This window comes from Caenorhabditis briggsae, assembly GCF_000004555.2.
Source record: "Caenorhabditis briggsae complete genome, chrII, whole genome shotgun sequence".
NCBI lineage: Eukaryota > Metazoa > Nematoda > Chromadorea > Rhabditida > Rhabditidae > Caenorhabditis > Caenorhabditis briggsae.
Window position 1 is genome coordinate 636,101 of NC_013486.2, and position 17,178 is coordinate 653,278.

The 17,178-nt window shown below is 35.5% G+C and overlaps 3 protein-coding genes across 3 annotated transcripts in view; 2 read left to right on the plus strand and 1 right to left on the minus strand.

Moving 5' to 3' along the window:
- Cbr-sec-5 overlaps positions 1-6,250 on the minus strand; it is a gene marked incomplete at both ends in the record, with an annotated part of 42,731 nt that extends 36,481 nt beyond the window's left edge. The window contains 7 exons of the mRNA XM_002629655.1: positions 471-892; positions 2,372-2,606; positions 3,569-3,764; positions 4,679-4,827; positions 5,674-5,893; positions 6,023-6,128; positions 6,184-6,250. Of these exons, the coding sequence (XP_002629701.1) occupies positions 471-892; positions 2,372-2,606; positions 3,569-3,764; positions 4,679-4,827; positions 5,674-5,893; positions 6,023-6,128; positions 6,184-6,250 (1,395 nt within the window). The remainder of the gene's footprint in view (positions 1-470; positions 893-2,371; positions 2,607-3,568; positions 3,765-4,678; positions 4,828-5,673; positions 5,894-6,022; positions 6,129-6,183) is intronic.
- A 247-nt stretch (positions 6,251-6,497) lies between these two features.
- On the plus strand, positions 6,498-8,219 carry Cbr-pir-1 (the record flags this gene model as incomplete). Its single annotated transcript, XM_002629654.1, has 5 exons — positions 6,498-6,571; positions 6,717-6,959; positions 7,015-7,112; positions 7,159-7,269; positions 8,020-8,219. 5 exons carry the CDS (start codon positions 6,498-6,500, stop codon positions 8,217-8,219), a joined length of 726 nt encoding a protein of 241 aa, XP_002629700.1.
- Positions 8,220-10,942: 2,723 nt separating this feature from the next.
- CBG00925 lies at positions 10,943-16,863 on the plus strand (the record flags this gene model as incomplete). The annotated part of the gene is made up of 7 exons (XM_045241682.1): positions 10,943-10,949; positions 11,400-11,477; positions 11,954-12,664; positions 13,418-14,099; positions 14,866-15,262; positions 16,248-16,594; positions 16,647-16,863. 7 exons carry the CDS (start codon positions 10,943-10,945, stop codon positions 16,861-16,863), a joined length of 2,439 nt encoding a protein of 812 aa, XP_045091707.1.
- Positions 16,864-17,178: the final 315 nt, after the last annotated feature.

Genomic DNA, 17,178 nt, shown 5'->3' on the forward strand with positions numbered 1-17,178 from the left:
ATTTGGGACAGTTCGACCCCTTACCAGTTCGAACTTGTAACAGTTCGATTCTGTCCGCGTTCTGTTCTGGTACGTGTGCGAAAAAAGGACTGTTATGAATCGAATCTGTTCGATTTTAGGTCTGTTCGATTTTGAAAACGTTCGAATTCGTCGTATCCCCGGTATGAGAAATGGGATACTATGGTAACTATGGTGACTATGGTATGAGAAATGGGATACTATGGTAGCTATGGTACTATGATATGGGATATGGGGTACTATGGTAGCTATGGTGCCATGGTAACTATGGTTCGATGGTATGGGATATGAGGTGCTATGGTAGCTAGGGTACTTGTGGGAATAATGGTGACTATGGTATTTAATATGGGGTATTACGGTAACTATGGTAACTATGGTACTTGTGGAAACTTATAAACTTATGGTACTATTAAAAAAGTCATTTTCCATTTTAAAGCTATTTAAACCCTCACATTGATATCCTCCAATCTCTGAATGGCATTCGGCGATCCACTCGACGCATGGTAGGTATTAGCCAACTTCCAAAACGACGGCAGCTTGCTGAGCAACAGCTCCACCAACGTCGTCACAAAATTCTGAAGCTCGTTGCTTTTCGTAAAGTGTGATGATGCTGGATTCTGATGGAATCTCTGCTGACTCTCGACGTCTTCAATTTTCGCCTTTTCCAGAAACTTCTCCTGTAGCTCCCACAGGTTTTTCTCGAGCCAAACGTAATAGGAGGTGATGCAGTCCCACGTTGGATCCGATTCTGGATCCAGAATTTTCAGATATTTGATCAGTTTCGATTGTTCTTCGTATGAAAGCGGCGTGTCGATCAGTTTTCGCTTCATTTCTTCTTTGAAAACCTCCATTTTGGCGTCGATTTCGGTCATTACTGCAAAAATTGGTCATTTTTGGTGATTTTCAGGTATTTTTCGGCCCATGTTAGCTACTTTTAGGGCCATTTAGCCTCTTTAAGGCCATTTTTTAGCATTTTAAGATATTTTCTAAGCGATTTCTAGCGATTTTTTCGAGGTTTCTCGTAGATTTTTCAGGGTTTTTTCAGTGATTTTTTTTGGAATTTTTCGTGATTTTCTAGCGATTTTCTGGGAATTTTTTCGGTAATTTTTTTTTATGTTTTTCTTGGAATTTCTAGATTTTTAAGAGTTTTTGGTGAACGGGGTTTTTGGAATTTTCCAGTGATTTTTTGGGGAATTTTTTGTGATTTTCAGGTCATTTTTAGTGTTTTTTTTGGGATTTCTAGTGGGGTTCTTTAAGAGATTTTTTGTAAATTCTAGTAAAATTCTAGTGATTTTTTCTGGAATTTCTAAATTTTAAAGAGTTTTTAATAAATTTTTGAAATTTATAGAAAGTTCTTTGGGTTTTTCAGGAATTTCTAGTGATTTCTTGGGGAATTTTTTGTGATTTTCAGGTCATTTCAAGTGATTTTTCGGGGTTTTCAGTGATATGTTTAAATGAATTTTCCGCGATTTTTTCAGCGATTTTCAGTGGAATTTTTTCGGTAATTTTTTATGATTTTCTTGGAATTTCTAGTGATTTTTTCTGAAATTTCTAGATTTTTAAGAGTTTTTAGTGAATTTTTGAAATTTCTAGAAGTTTCTTTGGGGTTTTCAGGAATTTCTAGTGATTTCTTGGGGAATTTTTTGTGATTTTCAGGTCATTTTTAGTGATTTTTTGGGGTTTTTTTCTGGAATTTCTCGTTTTTGAGGGTTTTTAAGTGAATTTTTTCTGGAATTTTTAGTGGGTTTCTTTAAAGGTGGCGGGACATGAAAAAAATAATGTTCTCGAAATTCCGTTTAAATATGCCCCTCGAGGAGTTGAACTTGTGAGGGCGATGATTGAGGGTGCGGCGCCGCTACCGACTGGGCCACGCGGGCAAAGAGAAAGCGCACGCCCGATTGCATACATGAAGGCGAGGACGACAGCTGTACGCAGTGACATTAAGCGTTGTACACCGTGACGGTAGAATGCATACTCTAGCTACAAAAAAACTACGAAAAATCTCCTGTCCCCCCACCTTTAAGCGATTTTCAGTAAATTCTAGGAAATTTCTAGTGATTTTTTCTGGATTTTTAGTGATTTTTAAAAGAATTTCAAATTATTTTTTTGGAATTATTAGCGGATTTTTAGACCGTTCTGTTCATTCTGCGGACCATTTCTGACTATTTTTAGACCTTTTTGACCAATTTTTAGGCTTATTTGAGCTATTTTAGGTCATTTTCACAATTTTCAGTCTTATTTTAACTATTTTAGGTTGATTTTAAAGTCATTTTCGGTCAGATTTCCCGCTCTTCGGATATCAATTTTTAGCCATTTCAAGCCAATTTTCAGCCATTTTCAGCTCCAAACTCACATTCTCGAAACAATGGAACATCGGTGTCGGCGTACAACGATTTGGCTCTTGTATAATCGTTCAAAATCGTAATATATTCGCCCTTCTTCATACTCTCCTCAATTTTCGACGAGAGGAAAAAGATGAATTTGAATCTGACGATCACTCCGAGAGCGTTTCTTGTCGCATCCGCGTCGTCTTTCCGTTTCAGAACGTCTGCGAAAACGGATTCGGCTTTCAGTTTTGAGTCTTTTATCTGGAAAAATGAGGATTTTTGGGGAGGAAAACCGGCAAAAATGAGCCAAAATCGGTGAATTTCGAGCCAAAAATGAGATTTTAAAGAAATTTTTTAAAACATTTTATTGAAAAAACGACGAGTTTTTTTTCGGGAAATTCGGGGACCATTACTTTGATTTTCTGGATTTTTTTTTCCAGTTTTTTCGCCTATTTTAAAATTGAATTTCGAAAAAAAAAAGAGAATTTTGAGCCAAAATCAACTGAAAACTTTACAAAAAATTGGGATTTTCAGCAGAATTTTTGTCCGAATTTCATTAAAAAACGACGAATTTTCCGGGAAATTCTGGGACGATTTTCATGATTTTAGCTATAATTTTCCTCATTTTTGTATAGTTTTTTCGCTGAACTTCGAACAAATTTTGATGAAAATATCGGAATTTTTTGGGGGAAAAATCGGGTGCAAATGGGCTGAAAAATAGCCGTTTTTGAGCCGAAAATTGTTTCTTTTTCGGATTTTTTAGCTATAATTTTTTTTCGAAATTGAGATTTTTTCGGTTTTTTTGAAACTATTTTCTGCCAAATTTTGAAAATTTTCGGGTTACTGTAGTTCCAAACAGGGCGCAACCACCCGAAACATGTTTTTTTGGACAATTTTTAGTGCCAAATTCGTTTTTCCCATACTCAAATTGGCCGAAACTCGCGCAAAAAACCCAAAACCTTGAATTTTTCAAAAATTCGGTGTTTGCGTACTTTCCAAGCGGTGTTTGCGTACTTTCCAATCCAAAATAGCCGGGAAATTTGAAAACTCCAAAAATGACGCTTTCTAGTCCAATTTAAGTCAAATTTAAACCAAATTTGGACAATTTGAGCTCATTTTCAGCCATTTTCAGCCCAGTTCAGATCGATTTTTATGATTTTTTTTGCCTGATTTTTTTTCAGTTTTTTCGCTAATTTTCACATCAAATTCCTATAAAAAATTACCAATTTCGAAATATTGCCCAGCGCTGCGAAATGGTCGGCATTCTGTCCCTTTTCGAGTGCTTGATGCAGATTCGCCAGCGTATCCACACAATTAATCAGGGAGTATAGATTGGCTTTGTGCATTTCCTCACTCCGTTTCGCGTCGTTTTGTTTCGCCAATTCCATGTTTTTGATGGCAGTTCGGAGATCTTCGATTCTGGAATTTTTTTTTTGGGGTTTTGAGGGAAAAATGAGCGAGAAATTAACTCAAAAATGACCGATTTTGAGCCAAGATCGGTCTATTTTAAGCCAAAATCGGGCAATTTTAAGCCAAAAATCAGCCATTTTTAAGCCAAAATCTGCCGATTTCAGGCCAAAATCAGTCATTTTCAAAAAAAAATGGAGGCAATTTTAGGCCAAAATCAGCAATTTTCATAATAAAATCGGGGCAATTTTAAGCTGAAATAAGCTCATTTTAACATAAAATAAACCATTTTTTGAGCCTAAATCAGCTATTTTTGGGCCAAAATCGATTACTTTAAGCCAACAATGACCAATTTTTAGCCATAAATCAGCTATTTTTAAGCCAAAATCGGTCAATTTCAGGCCTAAATCGCTCATTTTTGAGCCAAAATCGACCATTTTTGAGCCGAAAATAGCAAATTTAAGCGTATAAAATATCTATATTTGACCGTTTTCAGCACTTTTTTACTTAATTCCAGCTCTTTGAGCCGAAAATCGGGTATTTCAGCTGAATTTTTTCTCGAATTTCGCTGAAAAAACGACGATTTTTCTGGTGATTTTTTCTCAATTTTCTCTGAAAAATGACGATTTTTCTGGTGCCGCTCTGGGACCATTTTTTTTTTCATTTTTATTATTTTTTTCACAAAAATTCCGGAACGATTTTTATGATTTTTAGCTATAATTTTTTTCATTTTTGTATAGTTTTTCCGCCGATTTTCAAACAAATATTTCGATGAAAATATCGGGATTTAAAGCCATTTTTGAGCCAAAACTAATTAATTTTAAGCTAAAATCGGCCATTTTTAAGCCAAAAATAAGGATTTTAAGCTTATAAAACAGCTATCCTTGGCCATTTCAGCTATTTTCAGCTCAATAAAAAAAACGCACGTTGCGTCGGCATGATTCTCCAGCAGGTACCATTGCGGCGAGAAATTCTCCATTCGCAAATTTCCAGAACAATCTGGAAAATCGCGGGACAGCATGACTTGATCGATACGTTTCTGACTCGGAACCAGCCCCAACGCGTCTCGTTCGTCCTGGAAAATTTGAAATTTCAAGTTTTCAGCGATTTTCAGCAGAAAAACAGCCGATTCAGGCTATTTTTAGGTCATTGCAGAGCCAATTTTGAGCACTTAACGCTTATTTTATGCCTAATTTGAGCCTTTAAGTCTAGTTTCAGCCATTTTATACCTTTTTTGTGCATTTTTAAGCCTATTTTCAAACTTTTCGAGTCTTTTTTTAGCCATTTTAAGGCTATTTTCAGCCTATTTTTGAGCCTTCAAAGTCTATTGTCAATGAAAGTTTTTCATCCACTTTTCGGCCATTTTCAGCGACTTTCAACCGATTTTCGGCTCATTTTTTGAGATTTTCAGCAATTTTAAGCTTTTTTTTGAATTTGAAAATTCGAAAATTGCCCAATTTCTGCCAATTTTCAGCCATTTTTCAGCCATTTCAAGATGATTTTCAGCCATTTTTTTGGCGATTTTTCAAATATTTTTCGGACAATTTAGGGTGATTTTTAAGCCATTTTCCTATCTAGCCACTTTAGCTATTTTTCAGCTATTTTCAGCTTATTTTCAGCTATTTTAAAGGTTTTTGAAAGCATTTTTTTCAAGTTATGTTTCGTTGATTTTCAGCAATTTTAAGCTAATTTTCTAGAATTTTCTGTCTATTTTGAGTTGGTTTCAGCCATTTTAAAGCTATTTTCAGCTATTTTATAGTCAATTTCAAGCTTATTTTAAGCATACTTTCAGCTATTTTCCACAATTTCAAGCATATTTTCAGTCATTTCCCAGAAATTTCAGTCTATTTTTAGCAATTTTCAGCATATTTTAAAGCGTTTCAAGTCTGTTTTCAGCCATTTTCAGCATTTTCAAGCCCACCTGAATCTGTGGAACACTCCTTATCGCCTCTCTCCCAGGCACCGTTCTTGTCTCATCGACCCAAACCGCAGATTCCTCCAACGGACCGATTTGAGTGATAAAAACGCGGAATTTAACGTTGGAAGTGCCTTTTCCACCGGATTTTGTCACTATTCGGACCTCTCCGGGACCTCTGGACGCGGCTCCAACGCGGGCGATGATTTTTGATGGGGATTTCCACCTGGAAATCGTATTTTTCTCTATTTCCGGGGTCCACGACTTTATCTAGGTCGATTTAGAGGCGTTAATTCCAAATTTTTTGATTAGAAACCCCCTTTTTTAGCCTTTCTAACCCCAAATTCTCACTAACTTCATACTCCACAAACTATCGATGCCACAAATGAACAGCATGATCACATCGCTCTGATCACATCCTAAATTCTCTCCTCGAATCGTGATTTGGGTTCCCGGAACTCCTAAAACTCATTTTTCTATTTTCAAAAAAAAAATTTTTTTTGAAATTCTCCAAACCTTCAGTCGGCGATAACCCTGTCACTGTTGGCGGTAGTCTCTCCCCGAAATTCGAATTTTCCTCCATTTTTTACCCTAGAAACATGAAAAATCATTAAAAACCGCCTCAAAATCCACTTCTGGTCTCCTGAAAAAATGATCCAGCTCCTCGACTTGTCCGAGTGTACTACACGACGCTCGCTAAACAACGCGCGCATCGGGATATCGGAGTGTCGTTTGAAATTGTTTTAGTTTTATTTTTTGAATTTTAATTGAATATCTTACATTTCTCACTGATTTTCACCTAGTTTTCAGGCGATTTCCAGCTAGATAACATGTCTTATCACCATAATAATCATCATCGTCACAGAGATAACTATAGGTTGCCGGGAAAACGCTTTCCAGACAGGTGAAAATTCAAAAAATCCTAATTTTCAAAAATAAAAAACATTTTTAGCTATTCCGGCTGTAAAAACACCAAATTTCGTTCAATCTAAATCAATTTTTCTCTAATGTTTGAAATTTTATTATTCAAAACATCCGCAAATTTCCAGATGGAGCATCTACGATAATGTCGGTCGCGACATCGACGGCACTCGCTTCGTTCCATTCAAAACTCCACTCGATTCTTCGTTCTTTCACGGAAAAGACATGCCAGAAGAGCTACAATTCAGTGTTCGATCGCTGATGGAGCTGGCGAAAAGAGCAAATAAACAGATTGGTCTAGTGGTGGATCTGACGAATACCGATCGATATTATAAGAAGACCGAGTGGGCGGATCATGGGGTTAAGTACCTGTAAGTGGCCCATTTTTGGCCTGGAAAGTTGGAAAATGACCCAAAAATTGTTTAGAAAACTCAATTGTCCCGGTCACGAGGTGAACGAACGCGAGGATTTGGTCCAGGACTTCATTAAAGCCGTCAAAGAGTTCGTTGAGGATCCGGAGAACGGTAAATAGGTTTTTTAATACAAAAATTTGAAAAAAGCGATATTCAGAGGGAAAACTGGTTGGCGTACACTGTACACATGGGCTCAATCGAACGGGCTATCTGATTTGTCGATATATGATAGATATCGATGGATATACGGCGGCCGATGCGATATCCAGTAAGGAAATTGCTTAAAAATAGAGGAAATCTAACTAAAAAATGAATTTTTCAGCCTGAAAATTCTCAAAAATTGGGAATTTCAGACTATTTTCAGCGAAAAAGTTGTCTGAAATTGCAATTTTTCGGATTTTGAAAAGAATTGTATCTAAAAATCGAATTTTTAGCTTGAAAATACCTCAAAAATCTAGATTTTTAGACTATTTTCAACAGAAAATTTGGTCTGCAAATTCCATTTTTGCGGTTTTTTGGGAGAAGTTTTGAATTGAAAATTCTCAAAATTTGTTAAAATCAACTTTTTTCTATAAAAAATCCCGCAGAAATCAAGATTTTTAGACGATTTTCAACAGAAATGTTGTCTGAAAAATGAAAAAAAAACTTTTTTGAGAGAAAATTTGACTTAAAAAGTTCCAAAATTTGCTAAAATAAACTTTTTTCTATAAAAAAAATCCCTCTAAAATCAAGATTTTCAGACTATTTTCAACAGAAATGTTGTCTGAAAAATTAAAAAAAATTTTTTGAGAGAAAATTTGACTTAAAAATCCCCAGAATTGGCTAAAAATCGATTTTTTAGCCTGAAAATCCATCAAAAACGGAGATTTTCCGACTATTTTCAGCAGAAATTTTGTCTGAAAATTCCATTTTTCCGCTTTTTTGCAGGAAATTTTGATCTAAAAATCACAAAAATTGGCTGAATTTTGTCTAGAAGACGTTAAAACTGGAAAAGTTCTGATTTTCTTCAATTTTGCAGGATTCGAATACTATCGTGGACATCCAATGGAGCGGGAACACTACAAGGTGTCGCTTTACGAGGCAGAATTGCGAAAAAATCAGAGAAAGAACGAGGAGGCATCTGGAGATTCAGAAGACGTTGTGGAGTCGAAGGATTCAGAAGAGGCGGCGACGAAAGATCCAGAAGACGTGAAAGAAGAGGAATCCGAGGAAAAATGATCTAAATTTGTCATTTTTATCACATTCACCCTTGTTTTTTTTTTGAATTGTTTCTCTATGCTGAAAATTGATTTTATTGTCATCTATATCCTCCTCAACTATTCGGGTACTACACACAAAAATACACGAATTGTTTTAATAAATTTTTTTTTTCAAAAAATGGATTAAAAACGGAAATGATAAAAATTCCGGGGTGGGAAATTCGAGTTGCCTGGTAGATTGTGATGATCGGTCTGAAAATTGGGAGAAAATTTCAATTTTTTGGCTGAAAAAGTTTGAAAAATTCGGAAATTTGAGATTTCAAAAAACCAAAATTCGAAAAAAAAATCTGAAATTCAGAATTCTCGGAATTTGAAGAAATTTGAAAAGTCTGGAAATTTTCAGAGTTTCAGAAAAAAAAACTGAAAATCGGAATATTAGAAAAAAATCCAATAAAATTCTGAAATTTTTGAAATTCAGAATTTCTAAAATTCCGCGAAATTCAAATTTTCGAAAATCTGAAAAGAAATTTTATTTATTTAAATTCAGTAAAAAATTGTAAAAATTTCGGAAAATTAAGAAATTCAGAAGTTCTAGAATTCAGAAATTTGGAAATTCAGAAATTCAGAAATTCAGTAAGTCAGAAATTCAGAAATTCAGAAGTTCTGAAATTCCGAAAGTCAGAAATTCAGAAATTCTAGAATTCAGAAATTCGGAAGTACTGAAATTTGGAAATTCAGAAATTCATAAGTTCTGGAATTCAGGAATTCAGGAATTCGGAAATTCAGAAATTGGGAAATTCAGAAACTCAGAAATTCAAAAATTCAGAAAATCAGTAAATCGGGAATTCAGAAATTCAGAAATTCAGAAATTCTAGAATTCAGAAATTCAGAAAATCAGTAAATCAGGAATTCAGAAATTCAGAAATTAAGGAATTCAGAAGTTCTGGGATTCAGAAATCCCGAAATTCAGAAATTCCGAAATTCAGAAATTCAAATGTTCTGAAATTCAGAAATTCAGAAAATCAGAAATTCAGAAAATCAGTAAATCGGGAATTCAGAAATTCAGAAGTTCTGAAATTCAGAAATTTGGAAAATTGAGAAAATTAGAAAGTCTGAAATTCTAAACTTGCAATTTGAAACGAAAAAAAAATTTTTCAGAATAAATTTAATTCAAAAAAACTCCTTCAAAAAATAAAAAAAATTGAAAAATTCCGGAAAATATTTATCAAAGTCTTGAAAATTTCGAAAATTGAGCAATTCTGAAATTACAAAAAAAAATCACGAATTTAGAATTTTTAAACTTTGAAATTCCAAAATTTGGAATTTCAGATATCTAAAACGTTTCAAGAGATTGCAAAAATTTTCACCTTTACTTCCGAATTTTTGACCACATTTCCAGTGGTTTGTACGATTTGAAACCTCTCCAACGGCAGTTGACCATCCCACGAACCATAGGTTCCAGCAGCGAATTTTCCAGAGAAAATGGCGAAAATTATATAGAAAATTGTCAGAAATTTGAGCATTTTTTGCAACTTGAAATGGTCATTTTTGAACGTTTCGAGGGGTTTTTATAGTAAAACTGACCAAAGGAAAGTTTGCATCGCCCGAAAAAAAAGTAAGAAATTGAGCAAATATGTATATAGGAAGTGATATACTGATAATGAGACAATCACGAATCACGAGAATATCTTACTTTTATAATTTGTAGTTTGAAAAAAACATGAAAATCTTAGATTTCAAGATTTTTTAAAACGAATATTTCTATTTTTTTTTGTTATTTCTAGGGCCTAATTCAAAATTCTATTCGAGCCGCTGATAAGATTTTGTCATCCTGATTATGTTTAAAGGTGGGGGGACATGAAAAAAATAATGTTCTCGAAATTCCGTTCAAAGATGCCCCTCGAGGAGTTGAACTTGTGAGGGAGATGATTGAGGGTGCAGCGCCGCTACCGACTGAGCCACGCGGGCAAAGAGAAAGCGCACGCCCGATTGCATACATAAAGGCGAGGACGACCGCTGTACGCAGAGTGACATTAAGCGTTGTACACCGTGACGGTAGAATGCATACTCTAGCTACAAAAAAACTACGAAAAATCTCCTGTCCCCCCACCTTTAAAGGAGGCCAGACATGAAAATTTTCAAAATTCTAGTTTTTTGATATATGACAGTACAGTCCCCAAATAACAATGAACACCAAACCAGAACACCGCGGGTTCGATTCCAATCTCTGTTTTTTTCGTTTTTTTTCTGTTTTATGCGGCGACATTATGGAATGACCGAACAACAAGAAAAGTAAGTTGGGAATAATTGCCTAACATGGAAGAATTTTAGTGTACACTAAAAAAAAACAAGGTGCTCGTCAAGTAGTGCGCATTGGGACGCAATCGCCCGATTTTCCGTCAGAATGCATGATCTCGCCCCAAGAAAACCCCGTAGACTGTCGTGTCTGGCCTCCTTTAAGCATTTTTCTTGAGAAATATTTACTGAAATCTAGAACTAGAGAGCAACCTCTAAAATTGGTTTTTAAAGGTTAAAAAAATGTTTAAAAAATTGATTTTCACGTGAACTTTTCTCTCCCAAAAAATTATGGATCGTCCAGCTGGCTGATGACGTAGAAAATCCAGCTCACCGGCTAAGGAAATGTAGCACATCCCTCAAGATTAAATTTAGCAGCCATCACTTCTATAAAAGCTTGAAAGTTGCAGTTCTCTCAATCTTGTTTGTGACTAAAATCAAATAAATATGAAAGGTAATTCCTTTGAAATTGCATAAGAAAATTTTAGAAGACGTGATATTTATAATTATCTCCCCAATTTTCATGGTTTTTCCGTAAGTTTAAGCCGAGATATTTCGATTTTTTGAAATTTTAGAATTTTTCTAAAATTCACATTTTTTTGAGTTCTACTGTCTTCCCATTGAAGTCGAAAAAGCGCCACACACTTAAGCGCCATCTTTCACCTACTTCCAAAGTGGGCCCTGTGGTGCAGGGGATGTGGTGTGGCCCACTATGGGGAAGGTGCGGGTTCGATCTCTACTGGGGTTTTATCTTTTTTTTTCTTTTCAAAATTGATTTTTGATAAATTAGAGGTTCGAGTAGTCATGAAAAGTGTATTTCTTGAAATGTTAACCCTTTCAAGGAGTCTTAGAATCTAAAAAATCTCGGAATTCCTCCAAAAAAAAATATTTAATTTTTTTGCAGTTCTCATACTTCTATTCCTTGGATTACTGTGCCGGTTGAGTGGTTCTTCATCTACACCATCGAATGCGATGTCAGAAGGTACAGTACCCTACAAAAAGATATCCTCTCGTAAAACCCCTCACTGCCAAAGTGAGAGCTGCCGGCTGAGCTATCCGCTTTCAGCCGGCGCGCTTTGAGCTTCATTATCTCGGCTCCTTCAAAAGATAGCAGCAATTTGCCAACTAAAAAAATATAGACAACTTTACGATAAACATTTTGTTAGTTGACAACGTTTTGATATCTCTTGTGGGAACCAAGATAAACCGGCTCAAAGAGTACAAGGGGTGGCGTAGCAAGCCTGTAGGCGAAGCGGTTGCACCTTTGAACTCATTTATCTCTGTTCTCATAAGAGATACAAATAAGTTGTCAACTGATAAAATATTTTTGATATTATGAAAAAAAATTTATCAGTTGACAACTTTTTGATAGCTCTTAGAGGAACCGAGATAATTAAGCTCAAAATTGAGGTCCCTTCTATCTCAGGTTCAACGTCCCTAAAAAGTATATATTTTCAGATTCCGTCTTCCTGCGAATCGCCGAATCTCTCGATGCTCATTCCCGGCTGACAGCTTCTCTGAACACCTTTGCTGAGCTCATAAACCCAACGAAACCATATTCGGCACTCGGAAAATATTTCCTTCTAGACGATTCCATAATCTCAGAATTGATGAATTTGGATGGGACGCATGCAACTAGAATTGTCGAAGAATTGACAGACTCGAATAATAATCTAACGGTGTTCAATGAGAAAAGCAAGAGATTCAAGATGTTTCAAAAGCTACACCAGTTAATCAATACTACCGTAATCCCTGGGAAACGAGAGAAGGATGAGGTGGCAGCGATAATTGAAGGATGGGACAAGTTCAAATTTCTTGATTTGGGCCTTTTGAAATACCACAAGTCCGTTCTGGAAAATTTGAGCTACTCGGACGACGCCGGTGTTGTTGAAATGAGGATTCGAGGAGCTGTGGCTGCTTTGACTGCGATTCCAACAATACTTGAAGCAATCACGGAGGGGATACCAAAGTTAGATGGACGTCATCGGGTTTTTGAGATTTTCGGAGACTTTGAATTTTTGATTTCCAGTCTGAAAGCGTATAAGGAAGGAGGTTCAGTTGGTGATGATGATCATGCGGGGAACTTGGGAAAACTTTTTTCAAAATCTCAATCATATCTAACTGGCAACAGAGTGGCTAGGATGTTGACAGAATTGGCTCATTCTTCGGGTGAGGTTTAAAGTTCTGAACTTTTGAATTGCTCATACATGTTGCGGGCCGGGCCGGGGCCTGCAGGGGAATGGTCCGGCCCGGGAGTTTGAGGCAAAAATTATGAATTATTAATTTTTTGAGAGAAAATTGAATGTTTCTGAACTTTTTTCTTGTTTTTCTCTAAATTTTGGATTTAAAAAATATACGAATTTTCACTATTTCCAAGTAATTCAGAATTTGGTGAATTTTTGAAATTAATCATATTTTTTGATTGCTGGTTTTTCTGAATTCCGAAATTTTGGAAAGTTTTGGAAGCTGTGCATGTTCACAAATTGTTGAACTTCTTTTGAAAATTTTCCTTTTCAATATTCAAAAATCTGTAATTTTCGAGATTTGCAGAAATCAACATTTTCTCAAAAAATTTGAAAATAGCTCAAGAAGTTAGAATGATTTTGTCTGAAGCTCGATAAAATATTTATATCCAGATTTCGAGAAAAAAATCAAAAATCAAATTCTGAAGATGTCAAAAATGTTGAAAATTACAAAAAATTCATTGGTTGAAATTTTATCTTTTTTTCCAAAAAAAAAAGTAGCGTCAACTTTATTCAAAATTTTTTTTTGGTTCCTGTGACAGTAATTAAAAAGTGTTCAACTGAAAAACAAGTGTTAATTTTATGATAACCGTTTTATCAGTTGACCACTTCTTGATTTAAGAACTAATGTATAGTTTAGCTCAAAGTCCACCTTTAATACTAAATATTCCTTTTCCAGGCTTTCCACAAACGCTGGTACATTTGAAACAAGATCTCGACGGCCAATTTTTTCGAAAAGTTCTAAACAAAGGAGAAGGCCTTAAACTGCTGAAAACAATTTTGAATCCGTTTTTCGAAGTGGAGCTAGTTCTGTCATCCATTTGGAATGATCTACGTTCTGATGCGAAACCCGATGCATTCAAAAACTCTTCTGACACAGTTTTACGTCTTCTGAATTGGATAACTTCGGCTGGATACACATCAGAAATCGAATTCCAAACATCTTGGACTCATCTCCACCGCATTTTGAAATCTGAAATTCCGATATCAGATGATGATTTTTTGAACAATTTCAAAAGTCTAACAGAAGCGTTCGATGAGTACACGGGACTTTTGAAGAGGGTGAAGGATTTGAAGGAATCCAAAGAGTACAGAGCTGCAATCAATGGAGTTGAAAGCATTGAAACGTTGAACCATTATTCAGTCTCGCGTATACATATTGCATCTGTTGAGCATAAGAACAAGTATGAGGAAGCAATGAAAGAAGTTAAGGGCGTGCGAGACAATTTCGAAAAGGCTCTCGATGCACTAGTATCGATGAATGAAACAATCAGTGCAATCAAAGGAAAAATCAGTAGTTTCTCGAGTTGGAAATTGGATGAGACGGAGAAGTGGCTGAAACAGACTTCCGAGAATTTGAGGTATTAAAAAACGTTTTTTCTTTTCCAAATAGAAGCCCACCCAAACAGTCAACTTTGAGTTCAATTATCTCAGTTCCCATAAGAGAAATCTGTCAACTGATAAATTGTTTATCATATTATCATCCCTATTTTATTAGTTGAGAGTTTTTTGATATCTCTTCTAGCAATCAAGATAATTGAGCTCAAAGTCCGAGTATCGTGAACGCTTGAATTGAACCCCCCCCCCCCCCAAATCGTCAACTTTGGGCTCGATTACCTCAGTTCATTTGTAAGATATTAAAAAGCAAAAAATCAATAAAATGATTGTTCTCGTATCACCAACATTTCATCAGTGAAAATAATTTTGCTATCTCTTATAGGAGCCGAGATAATTGAGCTCAAAGTGCATGTACCGTAATAGTTCCAACCCCCCCCCCCAAATCGTCAACTTTGAGTTCAATTCTCTCAGTTCCCATAAGAGAAATCAGAAATGTGTCAGCTGGTAGGATGTAGGTGATTTTATGATAAACAATTTACCAATTTAGTTATTTATTTATTTTTGATATCTTTTACACAAAAACCGAGATAATTAGTCAAAGTACAAATACAGAATTGCGTACCACGGAGGTAAAATACTTTGAGCCACTTTTCTCGATTTTTCTGAAACTGATAAAATATTAGTGATAATATGACAAATAACTTATCAGTTGAACGATTTCTGATATCTGTGGAAGGATAAAGAGTTTAGGGCGATCCAAAAAAATCGATTTTTTGTTCATTTTTTCAGAAAATCAACGGACCAAAATCTGCTTTCCCGAATGACTCCTGTATTCAAATTCATCGATTCGTCCCCTCAATCACCTTCCGACTTCGCCGATTTCGCTCGAGTTTGCTCAGTACTCGCTGCTTCTGTGAAAACGGGGATGGCAAAAGTTGAAGACCTGAAAACGAAGCTGAGCAATTTGAAAGACGATCGATACACTAAATACATTATGGAGTTCAACAAATACAATGTGACGGAAAAGTTCCAGAGTGGATCGATTTTATTCAAATTGTTTGACCGAGTTATCAAGAGTTCGACAGATTTTGAGACGTTTTTTAAGAACGGAGACTTGCTGGAAATTGAAATTCGAAACTTGAATTTTAGCACCTCGATGCGACGTGGATGGTTGGAGAAGATGAAGGTTGATGTTATTTTTTACTGGAACCGAGATAATTTAGCTTGAACTTGTCGCTTTTTTCGAAAAACTTGCAATTTTTTTCCGCTTTTCTGATACCGTAAAACCTGTAATAGAAGGGCCCCCATACTGTCAACTTTGAGCTCAATTATCTCGGTTTCTATCAAAGATATCAAAAAGTTGTCAACTGATAAAATGTTTGTCATAATATACCAATATTTTATCAGCTGACAATTTTTTAATATCTTTATCAGGAACCGAGATAAATCGCCTCAAAGTTAAAAGTCAGGGGGCCCTTTTTCATAAGAAAAATTCATAAGAAAAATGGAAATTTCAAAATTTTCGAAATGCAAAAACTCCAAATTTTCAACTTTTTCCGCATTTCTTTAGCTACGATTTAGTGGAAAAACCATTTTCCTAGCACTCCTAGAAGCCGAGATACAGTCAATCAAATTTTTGGTGGCTAGAGACGCAGCGTGTCTCGTCGTCTGCGTCTCTATCCTCTTAAACTTCAAAGCGCTGTATCTCGGCTCCGCGGTGAGTTAGAAGGTTGAAAATTTGACAGAAACGTGTGAAATTTCAAGGAGAACATTTTGGAACTAGAGAATGTATCTAAATGACACAGTATCTCACCTATATCTATGCCAAAATTTCCCTCCTCCCGGTCTATAAGAAAATTCAGAAGAAAATTCAGAAGGAAAACCAGAAAAGAATTCATAAGAAAATTGAGAATTTCAAAATTTTCAAAAAGTACACAAATTTAGATACAGATTCATAAATTTTAGTATTACAACTATTCTAATCCTATCAAAAACTCCAACTTCGAAAAAGTTCAAAAAGTTCAAAAAATACAAAACAACCTCTGAAATCCTGAAACTCAGTTTTCAAATAACTCGAAAATTCAAAAAATAACCAAAATTATTTAGAAAAACTGAAAACAAAAATCGCATGAATCCCAATCTCCAAAAATTTAAAATTCGAAAGTTTTCAGATTTTCCAGTCCACCAAATCCAAATTCTTCGAAATGAGGGATCAAATTCTGAAAAGGCACGAATTCTACACTCCAGAATCCATTGAAAACCTGATGTCCCTCAGATGGCTCGTCGAGAATCTTGCCGACATTCCAAATCCAGCACTGGATGTTTCTCAGTGGCGCGATTTTGCTGAGGAGGTCGAAAATTCAAACAATTCAATAGCCGTTACTGATTTCAAGTCTTCTTTCTCAAAAATTTTCGATTTGAATTATTCGGCTCATCAAGAAAAATGCTCAATGGCCTACACAAATTATAGAGCCCTTTTGAGATTTTTGAAGTCAATTCTAGCCGCTGAAAAAGTGTCGTGAGTAGCGTTTGTTGAGGAAAATTTACCTGAAACATTGAATAATTTTCAGACAATTGACATTCTGGGATTACAATAAAAACTGGATCAAAATCGGTGGATTCTGCTTTGTAACCATTCTAATCAATGCTGTAATCTATGCAGTGACAATTATGAATTTGGAAAGAAAGGCAAAGGAATCAGAGGAATCGGAAGAATTGGAACACTTCAATGAAATGTGGGAGGAGTTTGAGAAGAGAAAGAAAGGACAATTCATGGGAACTTATTGAACTTTTTTGATTTCTTTTTTGTTTTTTGGGAAATAAAGTTTTGAATAATTTTTTTATACCTAATTAAGAGTTGATTGGTTTTTTCTGTACTTCAACTACTAATGGCTCCGCGTCACTTCGAAACCGCGACACTTCGAAACCGATCATTTCGAAACCGGTCGTTTCGAAACCAGTCATCTCGAAACCGAGACACTTCGAAACCAGTTATTTCGAAACTGCGAAATTTGCACGCTGCAATTATTTTCTTTTATTTAAAACTTAAAATTTCCAATTTTCAATTTCATTTTTACGTGACCCTTTTTTTTCGGTTTCGAA